The sequence below is a fragment of the Callionymus lyra genome, chromosome 4 (assembly GCF_982586985.1).
Source record: "Callionymus lyra chromosome 4, fCalLyr1.hap1.1, whole genome shotgun sequence".
NCBI lineage: Eukaryota > Metazoa > Chordata > Actinopteri > Syngnathiformes > Callionymidae > Callionymus > Callionymus lyra.
In genome coordinates, this window is record NC_141821.1 from 30,849,109 (window position 1) to 30,865,990 (window position 16,882).

Sequence of the window (16,882 nt, forward strand, 5' to 3'; positions counted from 1 at the left end):
CGGCGGGGGACTCGACGCGGGCGCACGAGCTCGGTAGTAGAGTGGGTGTAGTGGACGAGAGAGTGGGGTGGGGAGTGTGTGGGGGGGAAGCTTTGCGTCGTGCTGGACCGCGTGGAAAACTTGCAGAAAAAAGAGCAAAAACAAATAAGAAAAAAACTATAAATAACCGTCGAACCAAACGCGCGCACATGCCTGGAGGAGAGCAGCAGCGCCGGGAGATGTTTGAGTCTCCTCGCTGAATTTTTGCAGAAGACAGAGGAGGAGAAAAAAGAGAAAAAGTTGAAGGAGACCATGGAGGGTCAGCCCAGCGACCCCCAGAGCTGCGAGGACGTGCGCCGGAGCGGCTACCTCCGCAAACACAAGTCCATGCACCGGCGCTACTTCGTGCTCCGCGCCGGCTCGGAGCGCGGTCCGGCCCGCCTGGAGTACTACGAGAGCGAGAAGAAATTCCGCGGAAAGGCCCCCGTGCCCAAGAAAGCCGTGGCCCTGGAGACCTGCTTCAACATCAACAAGCGCGCGGACGCCAAGAACAAGCACATGATCGTGCTGTACACGCGCGCCGAGAGCTTCGCCGTGGCGGCGGAGAGCGAGGCGGACCAGGACGAGTGGTACCAGGCCATGGTGGAGCTCCAGTGCAAAAGTAAGCGCAAACCCCCCCACCCCACACACACACACGCGCGCACACACACACGAGAAACGTGGCAGCGCAACTCGGGACATAACCTCCATTGAACACAAAATGTTTTTTTTCCTCCCTTACTTATCACTTCTTATCTGCTCCTGCAGACCCTCCTGACTTGTGTCACCTTCTTAACTTGTGTCACCACTTATTTACTCAATACTTTTCAGGACGTGTGTAAATAGCCCTGGTGACGTCACACCAGAGTTATGGGCTTTAAATGGTCAATTAAGATCAGCTTCTTGGAGGGTGTCTGTGCAAACACAGCTGCCCCGGTGATCCCGGCCATGAGCTCACCTGTTGAATATATATGTGTGTGTGTGTGTGTGTGTGGCCATCAGGGACACGTGATGCAATCTGGACAAACAGAGATAAGGGTTCAAGGTGCTTCTACACACATGACCTGCTCCTCTGTTACATAAAGCAGCTGATTGTTGGATTCACTTCTGAAACACCTGAGGTCCAGGAGTGAACCCGGCGGAGGAGGGTGTGGTGAAGAAGCGCATCACACGCTCCAGTCGTCGGTCTATGGCCGTCACGGCTGCACGGATCATGCTTCAGGACGAGAGTCCGACTGTGATTCTTCTGAAGAGGTGTGAGATGTTTTATTAATGCTCTCTCCTGCTGAGCCGACCTCTGTCCAGCTCGAGAAATGAATACTGTCACAGGTCAGCAGGTCAAGAATGGCGTTAATATTTCATAAACTGATTTTTCAGTAGGTATTTTACTCTATATGTAGCATGGCTGCAAACTCATGATATACTTCATGAACGTACCAGGGATGATATTACTCAGCATTTTTCCTTCCTCTGACAAATGTTTTTATTTATCACTGAATGCACCAGTAGATGCTCCAGAGCACTTGAGTCCTTCAAGAGAAAAGCAAGTTTGTAGGGTCGACTGGCACGGAGGTGTGCAGCCTCCACCGGCCAGCGGCTGCATGGCTGCTCGTCTCCACACATGTGGGATCTGTGTCAACACTCTCGACTCGCCTCGGTTGCTCTCGCACAACCGGCGCCCTGTGTTTGTGTCCACGGCACACTCAAGTATTTGACGGGTCGCTGTAAGACGGAGGAGAGACAGGAATGCGAGCGGACAGATGCTGGCGCTCCGATGCCACCCTGGGAATGGCGAGGAAATTAATGGGGGAGAAAGTGTGAGACCACTTCTTTGGAATGGTGCTTAAATTCACATATTTAATTTGGAGGGACCGACATCATCCTGGCAACGCTTCCGCTCACGAAGGATCACTTTGGGGTTGACTTAATTTTGAGGGAAACATGCCATTATTCCTACGCAAACACAGATCACCAGAGAAAGTTGTTGCTTGTAGTAAGAAATGAGTAAAAGTGCGATAAAGATCTGATCCTTTTTTTATTTTTTTTATATATATAAAAAGCGTCTTTGTTCTCATCCAAATATTGAACTTTTGGCATGTGGGAGTGTGAAAAGTGACAAAGAGAAATACTTGATTTCAAAGTTAACAAAAACTAGGATTCCTTTGCCAAATCGTTTCCTATGAATCTTTTAATTGGTAAGAAAACATGTAACTGTTTATTGCAGACCAACAACGTTATTGCATTGAGCTGGCAAAATGTTGAAAGTACAACAGGTGGTCCATTGGTAAAATGGATGACATTGACACGTTCTTTCCAGCGAAAGGGAAATGATATTGAATGGTGCTTTTTAAAAATTATTATTTTACACTGAGATTAATTTAAGCGTGAGAAGGGTAATTTGTGGCTATATCTGTCTTGTATACATTTCCATTTTTAGTTGAATAAATCAAAATCAATGACTATAATAACATCCAGGTGTGTCAATTAAGAGATAATCCTTAAACAATATATAAAAGGTACAAATACATGACATTATAAGGCAGAACAAACTCATCGATATTCATGTGACTTTGGTGAATAAACGTGTTGTTGTTCGGCGAACATTGCTTTAATGCAAGATACGTGGACACATTTCCGACAAAATGAAAAACGTTTAAAGGGTCAAAAATAGTTTTGACGGATGTAAACACTTGAAAAATTGAAAGGGGAACACTTGTGGTTGTTGATGAAAGTAGTGAATCATTAACTGGGCTGTTATGTTACGACATGAGTCATTAACCAGACTTTTATCCTCCAGACAGTTATTAAGTCTGGCTCTTAGTAACGGAAGTGAAAAATGATATTTCTCTGAGGTTTGCAGCTTCTGATGTCTTGGATGACTCAGTGCTGCGCAAAAGACATATCAATCGTGTCACGTTTAAAGACTTTATCCATTTAGAAAAACAATCTAAATGGTACTAGTGTAATGCAAATTAGTTAAGAGGCCTCAGTGAAAAAAGTGTACAACTATGAACTCTTCAAAATTAAATTCCAAAGTCAGCAGGTGGTGTGAAGGTGACAAGCGTTCATGTTAACCATTCTATACATGAAGGTCAGCACAGCTGGTGAAACTGTTCTCTCGACTGTCCACGCTGACTTGATCAGTTATGTCTCTGTAAATGTACGTCTGTTTAGATTCTTGTCCAGAGTCTGTTTTTAAAGACTATCAGTGTTTGTTTTAACAGTGCAAGTTCAAACAAACACCGAGGTGTAGTTGGTGACTTAATAACTTAGTTTGTTGACTCTCTGGTGTGAGGTATGTTTGCAGAGCCGGACAGGCTCTTAAACGACATTTAATCATTAAAGTTATTGTTAAAGTGACTTGACACTTCCTAAAGGCATTCATGATGGAACTGTTATAAATGTTTGATCACTATGGACGGTTCAGGTCTCCCTCTTCAAACTCTCAAACCCACTTTCAGTGAACTTCACAATTGGGTTGGACTCACAGCCATGTGGCTATTCTACCTCTTGCTGGTTGACGCTGCTACGATTGTGTCTCCTCTGCAGATCTGGCGCAGCTTCAGCCGCTTTGTTGGAGCGAGTGTTGGGTTTCACTGTAAATCCTCCTTGTTGGCGGTGACAATGAGCCGCGGCCGGCCGCTGTGTAAACTCCCATGTTGGCAGGCATTTCCGTCTGCCATGTGCTGGAGCTCACCGTCTAGTTTGGACGCGAGTCAGACAAACATGATCCGGCCTCTCGCTGGGAGGCTTTTGGAAACTTTAAAAGGTCTCTGCCTAAACTTGCACTCACCAAAAATAGCTTAAATGTAGACTTGAAGGTGTTTGAGTGTGGTAGCCTGTAATAAAGCTGCTGTGGTATGTGCACTTTTAGAGCTTTGATTGGTCCTTCATTCCTTTACTCCCTTCCTCCACCTCAGACCTAGTCACCCGAGTTCACTTGTGTAGATTAAAACTAACCACCTTGAAATGTCTGTGCAACTGTAAATATTGTATTTTCCTCTGCAGTGTCTATATTAGAAGCATTTGATCAACAAACAAAATCAACATCAAATTGACAGAACCATGTGATGAGACTAGTTCTGCCCGATGTTGCTCAAAAACGATACTTGATGACTTGCTAAAAACCTCACGATACGATGCATGTCACAATATGTGGCTCACAATACAATCATGTTACGATATGTCACAATATTGGGAATAAATATAAATTGAAAGGTCAATTTAGCTTTAAGTATTTTATTTAAAATCACTCTTACAATTTGTTTCATCCTCCGCGCCAGAGGTCCAGAAGTCATAGCTTACTTCCAACATGGCTCAAATATGAAGAGGGGTGGATATGTTTGTTTTTTATAGAGATGACATTATATTTTAATGGTGTATTGGAATTATTGTGTGCTTGTACTGCTTATAGTTGACAAACAATGGTTTGTTCACATGCTCATTGGCATGCGCTGGTTTTCTAATAAGAGTTGACATGATACTTAAGTTGTCAACTCGATACTGAAATGTTCGATACCATTTTCATTAGTGATTTTTTTTTTTTTTTTTTTAATGTTTCAACATAAAAAATCGCCTGTTACAACATGTAACGATTAACAGAACCAGATATGAAATATGTATAATAAAATACAGTTGTGAAAAAAGGAAAATGCAACTATGATAACAAGTGAAGGTCTCAGGTAGTGAAAAATGGTTAGGGTGGTAGTTATACTTTTGAAAATGAGTATCGTACCCAGACACCAGACCAATACTTTTTGAGAGGCCACAATTTGACAAGGGTTGTCGAAGGTAAAGAGCTAACCTCGTTGCCTTAGAGAAATGCCTCATTTCCGTGTACGTGTTCAATCTCATTGACCCATGCAAGTTAAAAGTTCAAGTATTTATTAAAAGATTAACATGCAGGCTGATGACAACACTCGCCTATCGTGGCTCAAATCTATACAAACGCGCACCACTAGCCGGTTCAGAAATGATGTGGGAAGGCAAATGAGAAACGACGCAGGATGGTGAGATCTAATGTGTGACGGAGTCTGGGAAAAAAACCAAGATGGACTTTTACCAAACTGTGTTGCCTTAATCTGGTTAAGAGCTTTGCTAGAGTCGCAGGCTTGTATCCAAGAAGCACATCAATTTAAACTGAATAGTCATATGTGACACATTTTATAAACCTCTGATCCAATGATTAGAAACGTCTATAAATAGTCCTGTATCAATAATCTCGTGGATCCTAAGCATAGTCTTCAACGGCGTGGAATTGTATAGAGACTTGTCCTCATGATGTAGGCGGTGCTACGGAATCCCCCTATGGTTACCACTGGCTCAAAGGCCCCGCCCCTGGCATTGGGAATGTTCCTGTTTGGGAGGCACAGGAATTCCGAGCCTGCCGAGTGAGAACAGGCAGGAGTTGATGTGTGTGAGCCAAGAGATGCTGCAGCGTCCCAATCATTTAGCTTCCAGCAGCCACTCCCTCCTTTCCATACCTGCTCAGCTGCCGGTGGAGGCCCTTGAAAATCTCTGCGGCTCGAAGGGCCGGGCAGAGCTCTCAGTGTGACGCCTCGGCTGCAGCTTTGGCTTTAAGTTTGGAATAATTGCGTTGCTTTGAAGCGTCGCGGCATGACTTCCTCGTGGCTATAAACAGAGGAAACTGTATAAACAGTATAGACGCCATACTCGGTATCTCGCAGAGCCTGGGATTCTCACCTGAGGCAACCCAGGAATCACGGGCTCACCTCGAGCAGCCCATCGCTACACAAACAGGGGCCAGCTGGCGTGCTGGCGATATCGGGATCAGAGTTATTTATTCAGCTGAGTCCAGTAAGACCCCCTCGGCAGCAAGTACAGTATCGGGCTTGAGGACGGCTATTTGCTTGGCTATTAGGAGGCAGTGGAGTGTGTAAAGGCTTAATCTGGAGGTGTTGACCTCGATCTTTGTTTGCCTATAAAGCTCGGTAGCTCGGACGCAGCATCCCTAATCATTGACCCCAATAAGACAAAATGTCAAGGCAATTAATGAGTGGAAAGATATATTCCTGACGTACAAACAAAACTGTGTTGCTTCATAGATGTTCCATACAAAAAAGAATGATATCAACTATTGTTTATGTAGCTCAAGCAACTCTTAATTTTTTTTTCTTGTATTGTTTGTTTGACCCATTTCTTTTAAATAGGTTTTAAATTATAAATGCATTATTCATATCAGCTGTCGGCTTAGGTTGTCATCACTTAAGAACGTGTATTTAAGCTTCTGTAACCTCAATTTAAAGAGCCGTTTAGACGACCGTTCAAAAGACTTTCATTCATATATTAAAGAATTGATAATGAGACGAGGAAAACATCTTCATAGAAAGACAGACTCTTTAGTTCTTTATAATGCAGTTTAAGAACGAGCTTTTTTTGCAACAGAAGGGTTGTTTAAAAAGCCACCAGTTATGTCGTAAATAACCCCACTCAAAAAAGCATATATTTTCTACACCTCTTGAAGACCTTGGTGTGAGCAGGACGGCGTGACGGAACTGAAGGGAAGCATCTCTTACTGTATTTAAGATGACGGTTGAGAGTAAAAGATTGTGTCAGATTGAGGACACAATGCAAAGAACCAAACGTCTTGATGTCAAACCTAAATTAGCCACATCTCTATCCTTTTATTTCCATATTCTCTTAATATAGACTGTTCTAGAGTAGCGATTCATCTCTGAGATGTATCCATTAATCATCAAAGTCTTAACAGTTTCTTGCAAGTTTTTATTCCCCAATTATCCTCACAGATATCTCTTTCCTCCAGTAACTTGATGTTATTTCCCACACGTTTGGTCATTTAGTTTCGATAAAGAACAACTTGTGGGTGAAAAGTTGGTTGACAGTCTGGAGTCTGGAGTGTCATCAGGTCCACAGATCGTACGAGCGTCCAGCTGAGCCGAGCGATTGAGCGCTAAGCTGCAGTTAATCTGCGCTCATCTCTCTAATTAGTTTGTAATTATTGTCTGGAGAGTCGGATGCCGGTGACACACTTGTGTTCTCTCGGGACGGCACAGGACAGAGTCACTAGGAGAATATCGTCGACTCTCTTCGGTGGCAGCAGCAGCAGCCTGTTGCCTCGGGGGATTTTCTCAGCTTAGATAGTTTGCTCACATTAACACCCTGTAATTTTATTAAACTGCACAAGCTGGCCGGTGAGCAATTATGTCCTGCTGCAGCCACTTGCATCAAAACACGACGGGCGTGAGTCAGCACCAGCCTTGAGGGCTTCATCAGAGTGAGATCCAAACCATCAATAGAGTGCCCACGTTTGATTGACAGCCAAGCAAGGCCAGGCAGCAAAGTGAATCATTTAGTCGATGTGCTTATGTACATTGATGCCGCATGAACTCGTTGCACTTTAAACACATTTCAACCTTCGGTTGTATTGATCCCCACCGGCTGATACCTGTCCATTAGTGATGCCATCCAGGGGTCAGAAACTGTAGCGGGAGACGGTGACCTTGGTGTGATGGGCTTAGAGCAGGAGGATCAATGAAGGGTTGCTGATAAAAAGAAGAAAATCACCACCATGCTCAGTATCTACAGTTCCAATCTATAACATCGATCATAAATAAATAACATAACAAAACAAATTAAATGGGTACAGACATAAGAACTTTTCTTCTCTGCTTTTTTCCTGTCTCTTAAAAAACCTCTTGTTTCTAGCACATTATCCCAGCTGCCTGGGGTGAGAGGCAGCGACACGCTGAACTGTTGCAAGAACCACAGTGACAACCGTTCACGCAAACACTCAACTAACAGACAATATCATATTTCACTTCACTGTTTGTTGCTGCTGTCGTGAGCTAAGATTGTTCCTGGTAGTGAAGAACATCTTGTGAGCTAGGAAGTATCGGTTTCATGGTTGTGGGCCAGGATCGGGGCTCCACAGATGGCGCGGGAAAGATAAGGGGGTTGGATGTAGAGGAAAATTGTGCACACATGCAAGCCAGTGTTTACTGCAACTGCTTACAGTCTTTCTACTACAACACTTGCCAGGACAAAACCCAGCTGTCTGCTGTCGCCCAGCGACCCTGATGTTGAGGAGTCGGTGGTCGGGGAACGTTTTTAGAAGTTTCCAGTCTTGAGGGTGATGTGTGGAATGCTGGGCCGATGAGGTCACAAACTTGAAACGGGATCAGTCGTTTCTTTGCCAGAGTTAACAGAACCTTTTGTGGATCTGATCGTGAATCTTGTGTTTGGTAAAACGCTAGCCTCAAGGTCATCTTAAAAAAACTACCTAAATATTAACTTATTCTTAAGTGCAGTTTGTATAGATAGTCATTTTTAGATGGAACTCTTGCTCTTTGTGTTTGCTTGGTGTCGCTTTTTAATTTTTAAAGAACCCTCATCCACTGTGTTCTCCTCTCACCACAACACCCTGCTATCTCGCACAATCTCTCTCTGCTTATATCCTGTATGGAAGTCTTACTTCCTAAGTGCTTGTGAGAAAACCATAACAATAATCTCCCTGTCACTCAGGGAGGAGTTTTCGGGCTCCCAGCTGGCATCCAGCAGGGTAAATATCAGCTCCGTATAGGCTGCTAAACACACAGTCCCTTATAGCAGGACGGTAATGAGAGAGCTCAGCCTCAATGTCAATATCTCCTCTCATATTTAAAGTCTCAGTAGAAAAAAAAATGGCCTCCATTACAGCCTCTTTGCACACAGACGAGGATCTCCAGGGAGGAGCATGAATAGACGGCAGTGTTGGCCGGCAAGGTTGCCATTCTCTAGCCACCCGCAGACTGCAGGTTTCACGTGTGGCGCTGGGGTAAACAAGTGGTGCGTCAATACGCTAGTGTAGCTTGTTTTCTTTTGACTTTATAAAGACATTGGTGTTCTCAAAATCAAACCTTGCATGAACAGATATTTGTTACAGCTTATTCGAGGTCAGCTCTCAAGACCAGGTCTGCTAGAAGGTTCAGCACAAATGTTGTTTTTTAATTCTATTTTTCATTTTCTTGTTACTCGTATAGACGCCTCAGTGAGGCTCACCGACGGATAACCTTATGTAAAATGGTAAAAAAAAAGGTAGTGAAGTCCCTGCAGAAATCTTCATTCCGCCTGCGCTGTTGATATCCCGGGGGAAGAACGTATCTCTATAATTTATGTGGTTCCATGTAAGATCAACCTCCTCATGTAACCACTTCAGTTGTGTTTGGTGGCATTTGAAGCCTGAAAGACTTCAGTGCTTTTGACAGTGGATGATTCCGTGTTGGAGTGACCCTCTTTTTTTTCCCCCTTTGCTTGGGAATGTGTGGACACGTGAGTTAAGCGAAGGATCAGGTTTAAGGCTTCACTGTATTCAAAACAAACAATACATTCTTCAGATTGTGTTTAAGGGCCTCTCGACGAGCAACGGAAGCAATACGAGACTCTTAATCTGAGTAAGGGTGTTGAAATTTAAACTGTCGATGGCAAATAAATCAGGATGCGGTGACCTGCTTGACCAGAGTTTTTATTTGTTATGCGTCGGCTGCGTTACTGTTATGATGTCATCAAGATGTTGACCTGACTTGCTCAGCACATTACTTATATGGCAGACAATACAATTTGACCATCACCACCATTCATGTGTTACGAATATGAGCTTTTACTTTGCAGAGGAAAATAAAGGAATAAATCACTAATAAAAAACATATTTTGAGTCCCATGCTTTCATAAACTGTTGTAACTAGACTAAAATGATATATGAAACTCTATTTAACTCTATTCTTTTTAAACCTGTTTGAACTTGAATATTAAGAATTTTTATTTATTTTACAAAAACTAGCATCTTTCAGTTGCTCTATATACACATATGAGAAGCTTGAGTCAGAAGATGTGTGTATCTATAGATACTGTATGTCTATATAGATATTTTTTATTTATCCTTGAAATGACACTTCCGTAGGGATCAGACCATAAAGAACAAATTAATATGAATTTATGCTGATTTTAAACATTCTTGACAACATGCTACTGCAATACAAACATGACTGCAAGCTCTGAAAACTGTTGTAAATCAACTTTAATATCTTGTAGGAGTGCAATTTGACTGGTTATTTGTTTCTGCGTTTAGTTTTCCGACTAAAAGCTGAAGGCTGCACTGTGTGTTGCCAGTAGAGAACAGTAATTACTGTCTAGCTACAAGGAACACGGAGCACCTCTCTGCTGTTTTAACTGCTGCTCTTCAGAGATGTATAATTGATGTATTATTGGTGAGACTCGATGTCGTGTTGGTTTTATATCAGGATTTTCAGTAAAACATTATACATCTAAGTGTTGACCCACTTTATAAAAACAAACGGGACACTTAATGTTCTTGTGAAAGCAAGAAATGGCAAATAAGAAAATCGTGTTTATATCTTCTCAATCTTCTCTTGCTCGTTCCCACAGTTTTCTTAGAAATCCCCAAACCTTTCCTTCCTGTTATAAATCTGGATCTCGGCTGGAATCATGGCTGCGTGAACATAAAACAGCCGCCATTGGTCCAGAGTGAGTCATCTAATTTCGGGGGAGTTCCTTCTCAAATGTGTCTACACACAAAGCCACAGCCTCTGAAGCCATCAACAAGACGTCTATTCCAGTTCTGTTTAAAGCAAATGTTCAGACAATGTTGAGAAAGTCGTCAGCAGGGCATGCAAGGCTTCTGTCTCCGGAGAAAGTTTGCCGGAACAGAAGCTTCAAAAACAAGTTTAATGTGGGTCGAGAGGTTTCATGTCTGCATCTGGTTGTCGTTGCAGAATTGGACACAAGAGGTTTTGATTAGGAAACGTTGAACTTGTGCAGACAAACAGCCTTTGGGTTGGACAGGTTTTGCACATTTAAGAACATTTGTGCCATCAACAGTTGCTGCAGGAGAGATTGAGCTAAGACGATCCTGGTTGACTTCCAAGTCTCACAGAACATCTTGTTCTCGTGGTATGGAGCAGGTGAGGCTCTCACCCTGTGATTGATTCCATGTTATAGACTGCTGATCCTTCTGTGAGTTCACAGAGTAAAGGGAACATTTCAGGGTGGCTCCTCACAAAAGAGTCATGACCCACAGAGAAAACTATGAGTCACATGAAGGCTTTTCTCTAATCCAGTGGTTGAGCTTTTCCTCTGGAATAAAATGCAGGTTGTCGGAGCGCTAGCACGTCATCAAGAACCTCCAAACCATGGACTCACATTTGTGGCAAATCTGACGTCCTGCCCTGTTCTTATGGTCCGGCGTGACAATTCCTCGCCAATGTCTCATTTTAGATCATTGAACCAGGAGTTAATTTTCTTTAGTGACATTTAATTTATTATGAATCACCTCAGCTCTTCAGCCAAGATTATCATTAGTGAATATGCATCTAGTTGAAGTAGTTTGTTTCATGAACAAAAAAACAAAGACAATCCTGTAACTCTGGTGATCACTTGGCATCTTTGGTTAATTAACAAGTTATTATGGATAAGTTCATCTTATTTTTGAAAAGATGGAGAAAAGGGATCTTGCCAAGCTACCAGAATCTAGTGATCCCCAGTAACTTCCTCTGTTACCTTGAAGGTCGAGCATTAAAGATGAATAGACTATTGACGAGCCAATTCTAGATCTAATTAGTTAACTAAACCATTTAGTGTTCCAGACAAACCCTTGTCACACTGGGATGTTCTCTGTGTGCCTCTCTGACCTTTGAGTGTTCGAATCAACGTTTTCCAGTTTCCTGCCTTTGATACCCATCAGCCTTAAGTGTCTTCAGCTGTCAGCACTTTCCGTACCTGCATGTGAGCAGTTGCAAAACACGACCCCAGGTACTGAGCCTGGAGGACCAGAGTAGGATTGCAAGCTGAAACATGCAGACTTCGCGCTCTTATCGTGTTCCATGATCTTTTAAAAGCAAAATATCAGCAGAGTTGTAAAATTTGAAAGGCACCTTGCCTCTGCAGGTGGGGGTATGTGGGTGCTGTTCTTTTGTTCAGGCAACCCCTCAATTTGCTACACACAACAAAACAGCAATTTAATCAGATTTTTATCTCTGTCCTACCCTCATAGGTAAAAACCTGACAGACGGTGGAGCCACAGGAGACTATGGTGTGCCAAATCCTGGGCCAGCATTCAAGGAGGTGTGGCAGGTGAAAGTTTGGCCAAAAGGCTTGGGTCAGGCAAAGAACCTGGTGGGAGTCTACCGCCTTTGCTTAACAGAAAAGACGGTCAACTTTGTTAAACTCAACTCTGATGCGGCTGCAGTGGTTCTGCAGCTAATGAATGTTCGGCGCTGCGGCCATTCAGAAAACTTCTTCTTTGTCGAAGTTGGGCGCTCTGCTGTCACAGGCCCAGGGGAGTTCTGGATGCAGGTATGCCTTAACGTCTTACAGTTGTACTTGTATTTGACGTAATATATAATGTTGTTTTTTTGTATTCCTCAGGTTGATGACTCTGTGGTTGCCCAAAACATGCATGAGACCTTGCTGGAAGCCATGAAGGCACTGAGTGAAGAGTTTCGCCAACGGAGCAAATCCCAGTCAAACTCAGGTCCTGGAGGAGGAGCAACTGCCTCCAACCCCATTAGTGTTCCTTCACGGCGCCACCACACTAACCCGCCTCCAAGCCAAGTAGGCTTTACCCGCCGACCTCGAACTGAGCCACCTGCAGGAACTAACAGTGTAACAGGAGTAAGCAGTGCCAATGCTTCCCCAACACCAAGACACAGCTATTCACGATCTCGCACCGCTAGTGATGGTTGTAAGGTTGAAGAGGGGATGGCAGGAACTACACCTCTTCCGGGAATGAGTTCCAGCCCTTCCATTAACAGTTCTTGCTCTACTACCCCGATACTCAGGTCAAAATCAGCCCGTTCAGCCCCAACCACTGCCACCAAAACTCCTCTTGGGCTAATGCGTTCTATCTCAACTCCGGCACCCTCTCCTGCTCCTAGTCTTTCTTCCAGCTCAGGACATGGATCTGAGTTTGGAGGCATATCATCATCTTCAACTATTGCAGGATCTAGTGCTTACAGTCGTGTTCCTTCAAATCGGGCCTCAGTTTCTGGGTCCCCCAGTGATTATGGATCCTCAGATGAATATGGCTCGAGTCCAGGAGATCACACACTTCTCCCTTCACCCAGCCTTCCTGGGAGTTCTGTGGGAAGTGTAGGAAGTCAGTCTCTTGATGACGAAGGTACTAATTATATTTTAATGGGACATCGCAGTGGTGCCGTCAGCGGCTGTAGTAATCCAGGTAAAGTGACCTCTAGCTCTTTACCATCACCTGCTTCTTCATCACAGACCCGAAGAGTTTTGCGACGTTCATCAAGTCGAGAATGTGAAGCTGAACGCAGATTGCTAAGCAAAAGGGCTTCTTTACCTCCAATGGCTCTTGAAAGGCTTGCACCACGGCAACGCAGAGGTGAGGAGCCTGCTGAAGAAGACGCTGCAGACTATGCCATTATGTCAAGGAGCATTAGCCGTGAATCTTTCTCTTCAGTTACCTCGTCCACACAAAGGGACTCTGTCTCTGGAACAGTGTCATCTTCAGTAGGAAGCGGTGGAGGGTACATGGATGTGGCAGGGGAGTTTAAAAATGATAGTATAACGGGGACAACTGTTAATGTGGATTTGGGAGTGGACAATGGATACATGTCAATGTTACCAGGAGTTACACAATCTCCAGCGACGGTTTCCCAGTCTTTCGCAGTTTCTGTCCCTGATTCTGAGCCCAAATCTGGAGACGATTACATGGCAATGACTCCTAACAACAGTGTGTCCCCTCCACAGCAAATTCGGCCTCTGCCTACTTCTGATGGATATATGATAATGTCGCCAAACAGCAGTTGTTCACCTGATCAACGTGCAGGCCTTACCGGAGGGCCTTGGATTGGCAGTGGAAGCTCAGAAAGCAGGGCAGGCAGTGACTATATGAACATGTCGCCAATCAGTTCAAGGTCTGCAAATGGTAGTCCACCACCTTCAGAACACCTTACTCATTTAGAAAATGGTTCCCAACAGCCAAAAATGGTATATTCTTATTACTCCCTGCCCCGGTCATACAAACATAATCCCTCCTCAAGACATTTTGATGAAGGCCGTGGCAGAAGGCCAAATGGGACTAATGCTAGAGGTTTGAGTGGTGCAAAGACTCTAGGGTGTCCTGATCAACCATCTTGTAGCAACACAAAAACAGGGCGTCAGCAGCCACTTTCCTCTTCTTCACATTCCTCTAGCTCTGCCAGTAGTGAAAGCCTGGGAGAAAGTGAGGATACAACACAACCAATGGGTGCTGTGTCCAGTGGATGCAAGGATGGTGCTAAGCTACAGCAGAGACGCAGCTCTAGTAGTTTGTCAAAACATTCAAACAACACTCGAAATCGACCAGTCAGCTTGTTTGTGGATGTTTCCAAGGCTAACACTCTTCCTAGGGTCCGTGAAAACCCTCTGCCTCCAGAGCCTAAAAGCCCTGGAGAGTATGTCAGTATTGAGTTTAAGGGCGAGAAGAATTCCCCAACTGGGATTGCTGGAGGACGAGGTAGGGTACTTAAACATGGCCTTTCTCTACCTCACAGCAGCCACAATTCTCATCCAAGGCAAAACACAAGTGTAGGAAACTTTATTACACTTTCCAGAAGCCCATCTGCTCCAATACCGCCAGCTGCTTCAGAGTACGTCAATATGGATCTTGGGCCTTCTCCTGCACCCTCACCTCTTTCCCTTACCCCAATAGTGTTCCCTCCATTTCTTACTCCTCCGACACCCCCTACTCTGGCCCTTGCCCCCAAAACACCTGATGCAGCGATGGCTGATCCATGTGAGGAGGTGGCTGAGGCAACAGTTAGAAAAAGAAGAGAAAAGGTTCCATCAGTGACTGAGTCGGAGTCACCAACATCCTGTGGTGACTACACAGTAATGGCTTTCAGCTTGAATAGCAACAGTGACCTAAAACCAGCAACAAGTGTCTCTCCCAAGGTTCCCTCCCCCACCAGGAATGATCCCCCTATTTCATCACGAGGACTAGACTTTCCTGCCAAACAGGGGCCCAACCCTGACCATGGGGCTAAAGTCATCCGTGCTGACCTTCAAGGGCGCAGACGACACTGCTCAGAAACCTTTCTTGCTTCACCGTCCCTCCCCACCACTGCCTCAACATCTTCGTCCACTGCTTCACTTTTCCCTGAACATGCCCAGGCGGTTGCCCGTCGTCTGGGCTTTGAAGGTATGATATGGGGCAATGGTGCTGTAACTGATAACCCATGTCAGTTTTCCCTCCCTGGACAACAGTCCCTAACCCCTAACTCTCAGACTCCTGTATTGGAACAGGGACTTAATTACATTGACTTGGATCTTGCCAACAAGGATTGCCCCCATTTGGGACTGGATGGACCCTCAGGTACCCAGGCCCCTCCTCGTATTTTCTCTGTGCTTGGTGGTGTTGGAGGAGTGGGTGCAGCAGTTGGCAGCAGCTCAAGCCTGAACACTTACGCCAGCATTGACTTTTACAAGTCAGAAGAACTGCGGACACATCAGAATGGAAGTAAAGAGGGAACAGGTAAGCAGCTTATATTAATTATTCCCCATCTCTGTAGGGGACCAAACTGTTCCGTCTCTCCCATCACTTTTATTTCCTTATCTCCATCCATCAAAATGCAATTTCCCAAATATATGAAACGAGTAAAAAATATTTCTTTCTGATGATCTGTTTGAGTCCTGCTGCTACTTGCATACACCTCGCACATGAAGCCTTCCTACATGAATGTTTTAACAGAGCTATGTTAGGCCTGATATTCTAGGAAGTTGTTATATTGAGTGTATGGATGCACTCTAAGATTTTGAATTTGCTCAATGAAGGGTATTTTTTCCAAGAAAATAATCGGCATCAATTTTTTGCCTACACCAAATAATCTTCCCTAAATCCAGTAGTTAGAGGCAGAACTTTTTAACTTAAGATGTGTATTTATATGCATCAGTGGAACACTCAGTAGTCCTTCTTATCCCCTCCACAGTGGAGCTTTTGTGATTAATGCATCCTGCCAAGCTGTGTTGTTTATTTAGCCTCAGTTGCTTCCACTTGATTTGTGTCGTGGGGTTGTGTTTGCCAGAAATCTCCAAGGTTTTTGGTGGGAAACGTTTCATAGCAGTTGCATTTGACGAAAGCACTAACAAGAATTTGTCAGTGGAAATTGTGGGTGCAGCAGTGATCAACAGTTGGCTTTCACATACTCCGCCGACATGCCTGCATCCATATATCAAGGTGTTTGTTTTATTGGTGCTGGTTGGTGTGTTCATTGTGTGTTTAAACTAGCCTTACTAGCGGTGCGACCATATGGCTCTCACCGTGGAGTATGTCAGTGTGGCAGTGTGGGGGAGAATGTTACACATTGGCTGTGAATGTTGAGATGAGGCCAGTGTTTCACTCTCACAGCTTTTGAATGCCTTTGTACAGTTGCCCCCCTTTATCCCTCTATTTTGCCTCCCCCTCTTTCCTCCTTCAATAAATGATCCTTTTGTTGAGTGTGTTTTCCACGGTGGGCTGGCAGGCCTCAGCAGGGCCTGAAGAACCAGAAGCCTCTTTTAGGAGTGTTTTCCCTTAAAATTTCATAACTCCATTTCTTTGCATCTTGTCTCCTATGACATGCCACTACAATACTGTCACAAAGAGTCAGACGTAATGTTTAAAATTCTCTTGCCCACGCAAACCATTGTTCGAAAAGTTTCTCCAGAAAGAATTTCTATATTCTGCTGCATAGTTCTCCCTCTACAGGAACAGACTTGTACAGCGAGTCCATGTATCATGTTCTTAAAAGCAGCTCAGAGCTAAATTTGAACAGTGGCCGTGAGGAATCCAAATTCCTCTTAGCCACAGTTTATGTAACACGATTTATTATCCTCGGTAATTTGACAT

The 16,882-nt window shown here is 44.2% G+C and overlaps 1 protein-coding gene across 1 annotated transcript in view; it reads left to right on the forward strand.

Annotated features, from left to right (window-relative positions):
• The first annotated feature begins 91 nt into the window (after positions 1 to 91).
• Positions 92 to 16,882, forward strand: part of LOC148082512 (insulin receptor substrate 1-B) — a 41,099-nt gene continuing 24,308 nt past the window's right edge. The window contains exons 1-3 of the mRNA XM_087789717.1: positions 92 to 640; positions 12,044 to 12,345; positions 12,418 to 15,529. Of these exons, the coding sequence (XP_087645843.1) occupies positions 292 to 640; positions 12,044 to 12,345; positions 12,418 to 15,529 (3,763 nt within the window). The 5' untranslated portion in view covers positions 92 to 291. The remainder of the gene's footprint in view (positions 641 to 12,043; positions 12,346 to 12,417; positions 15,530 to 16,882) is intronic.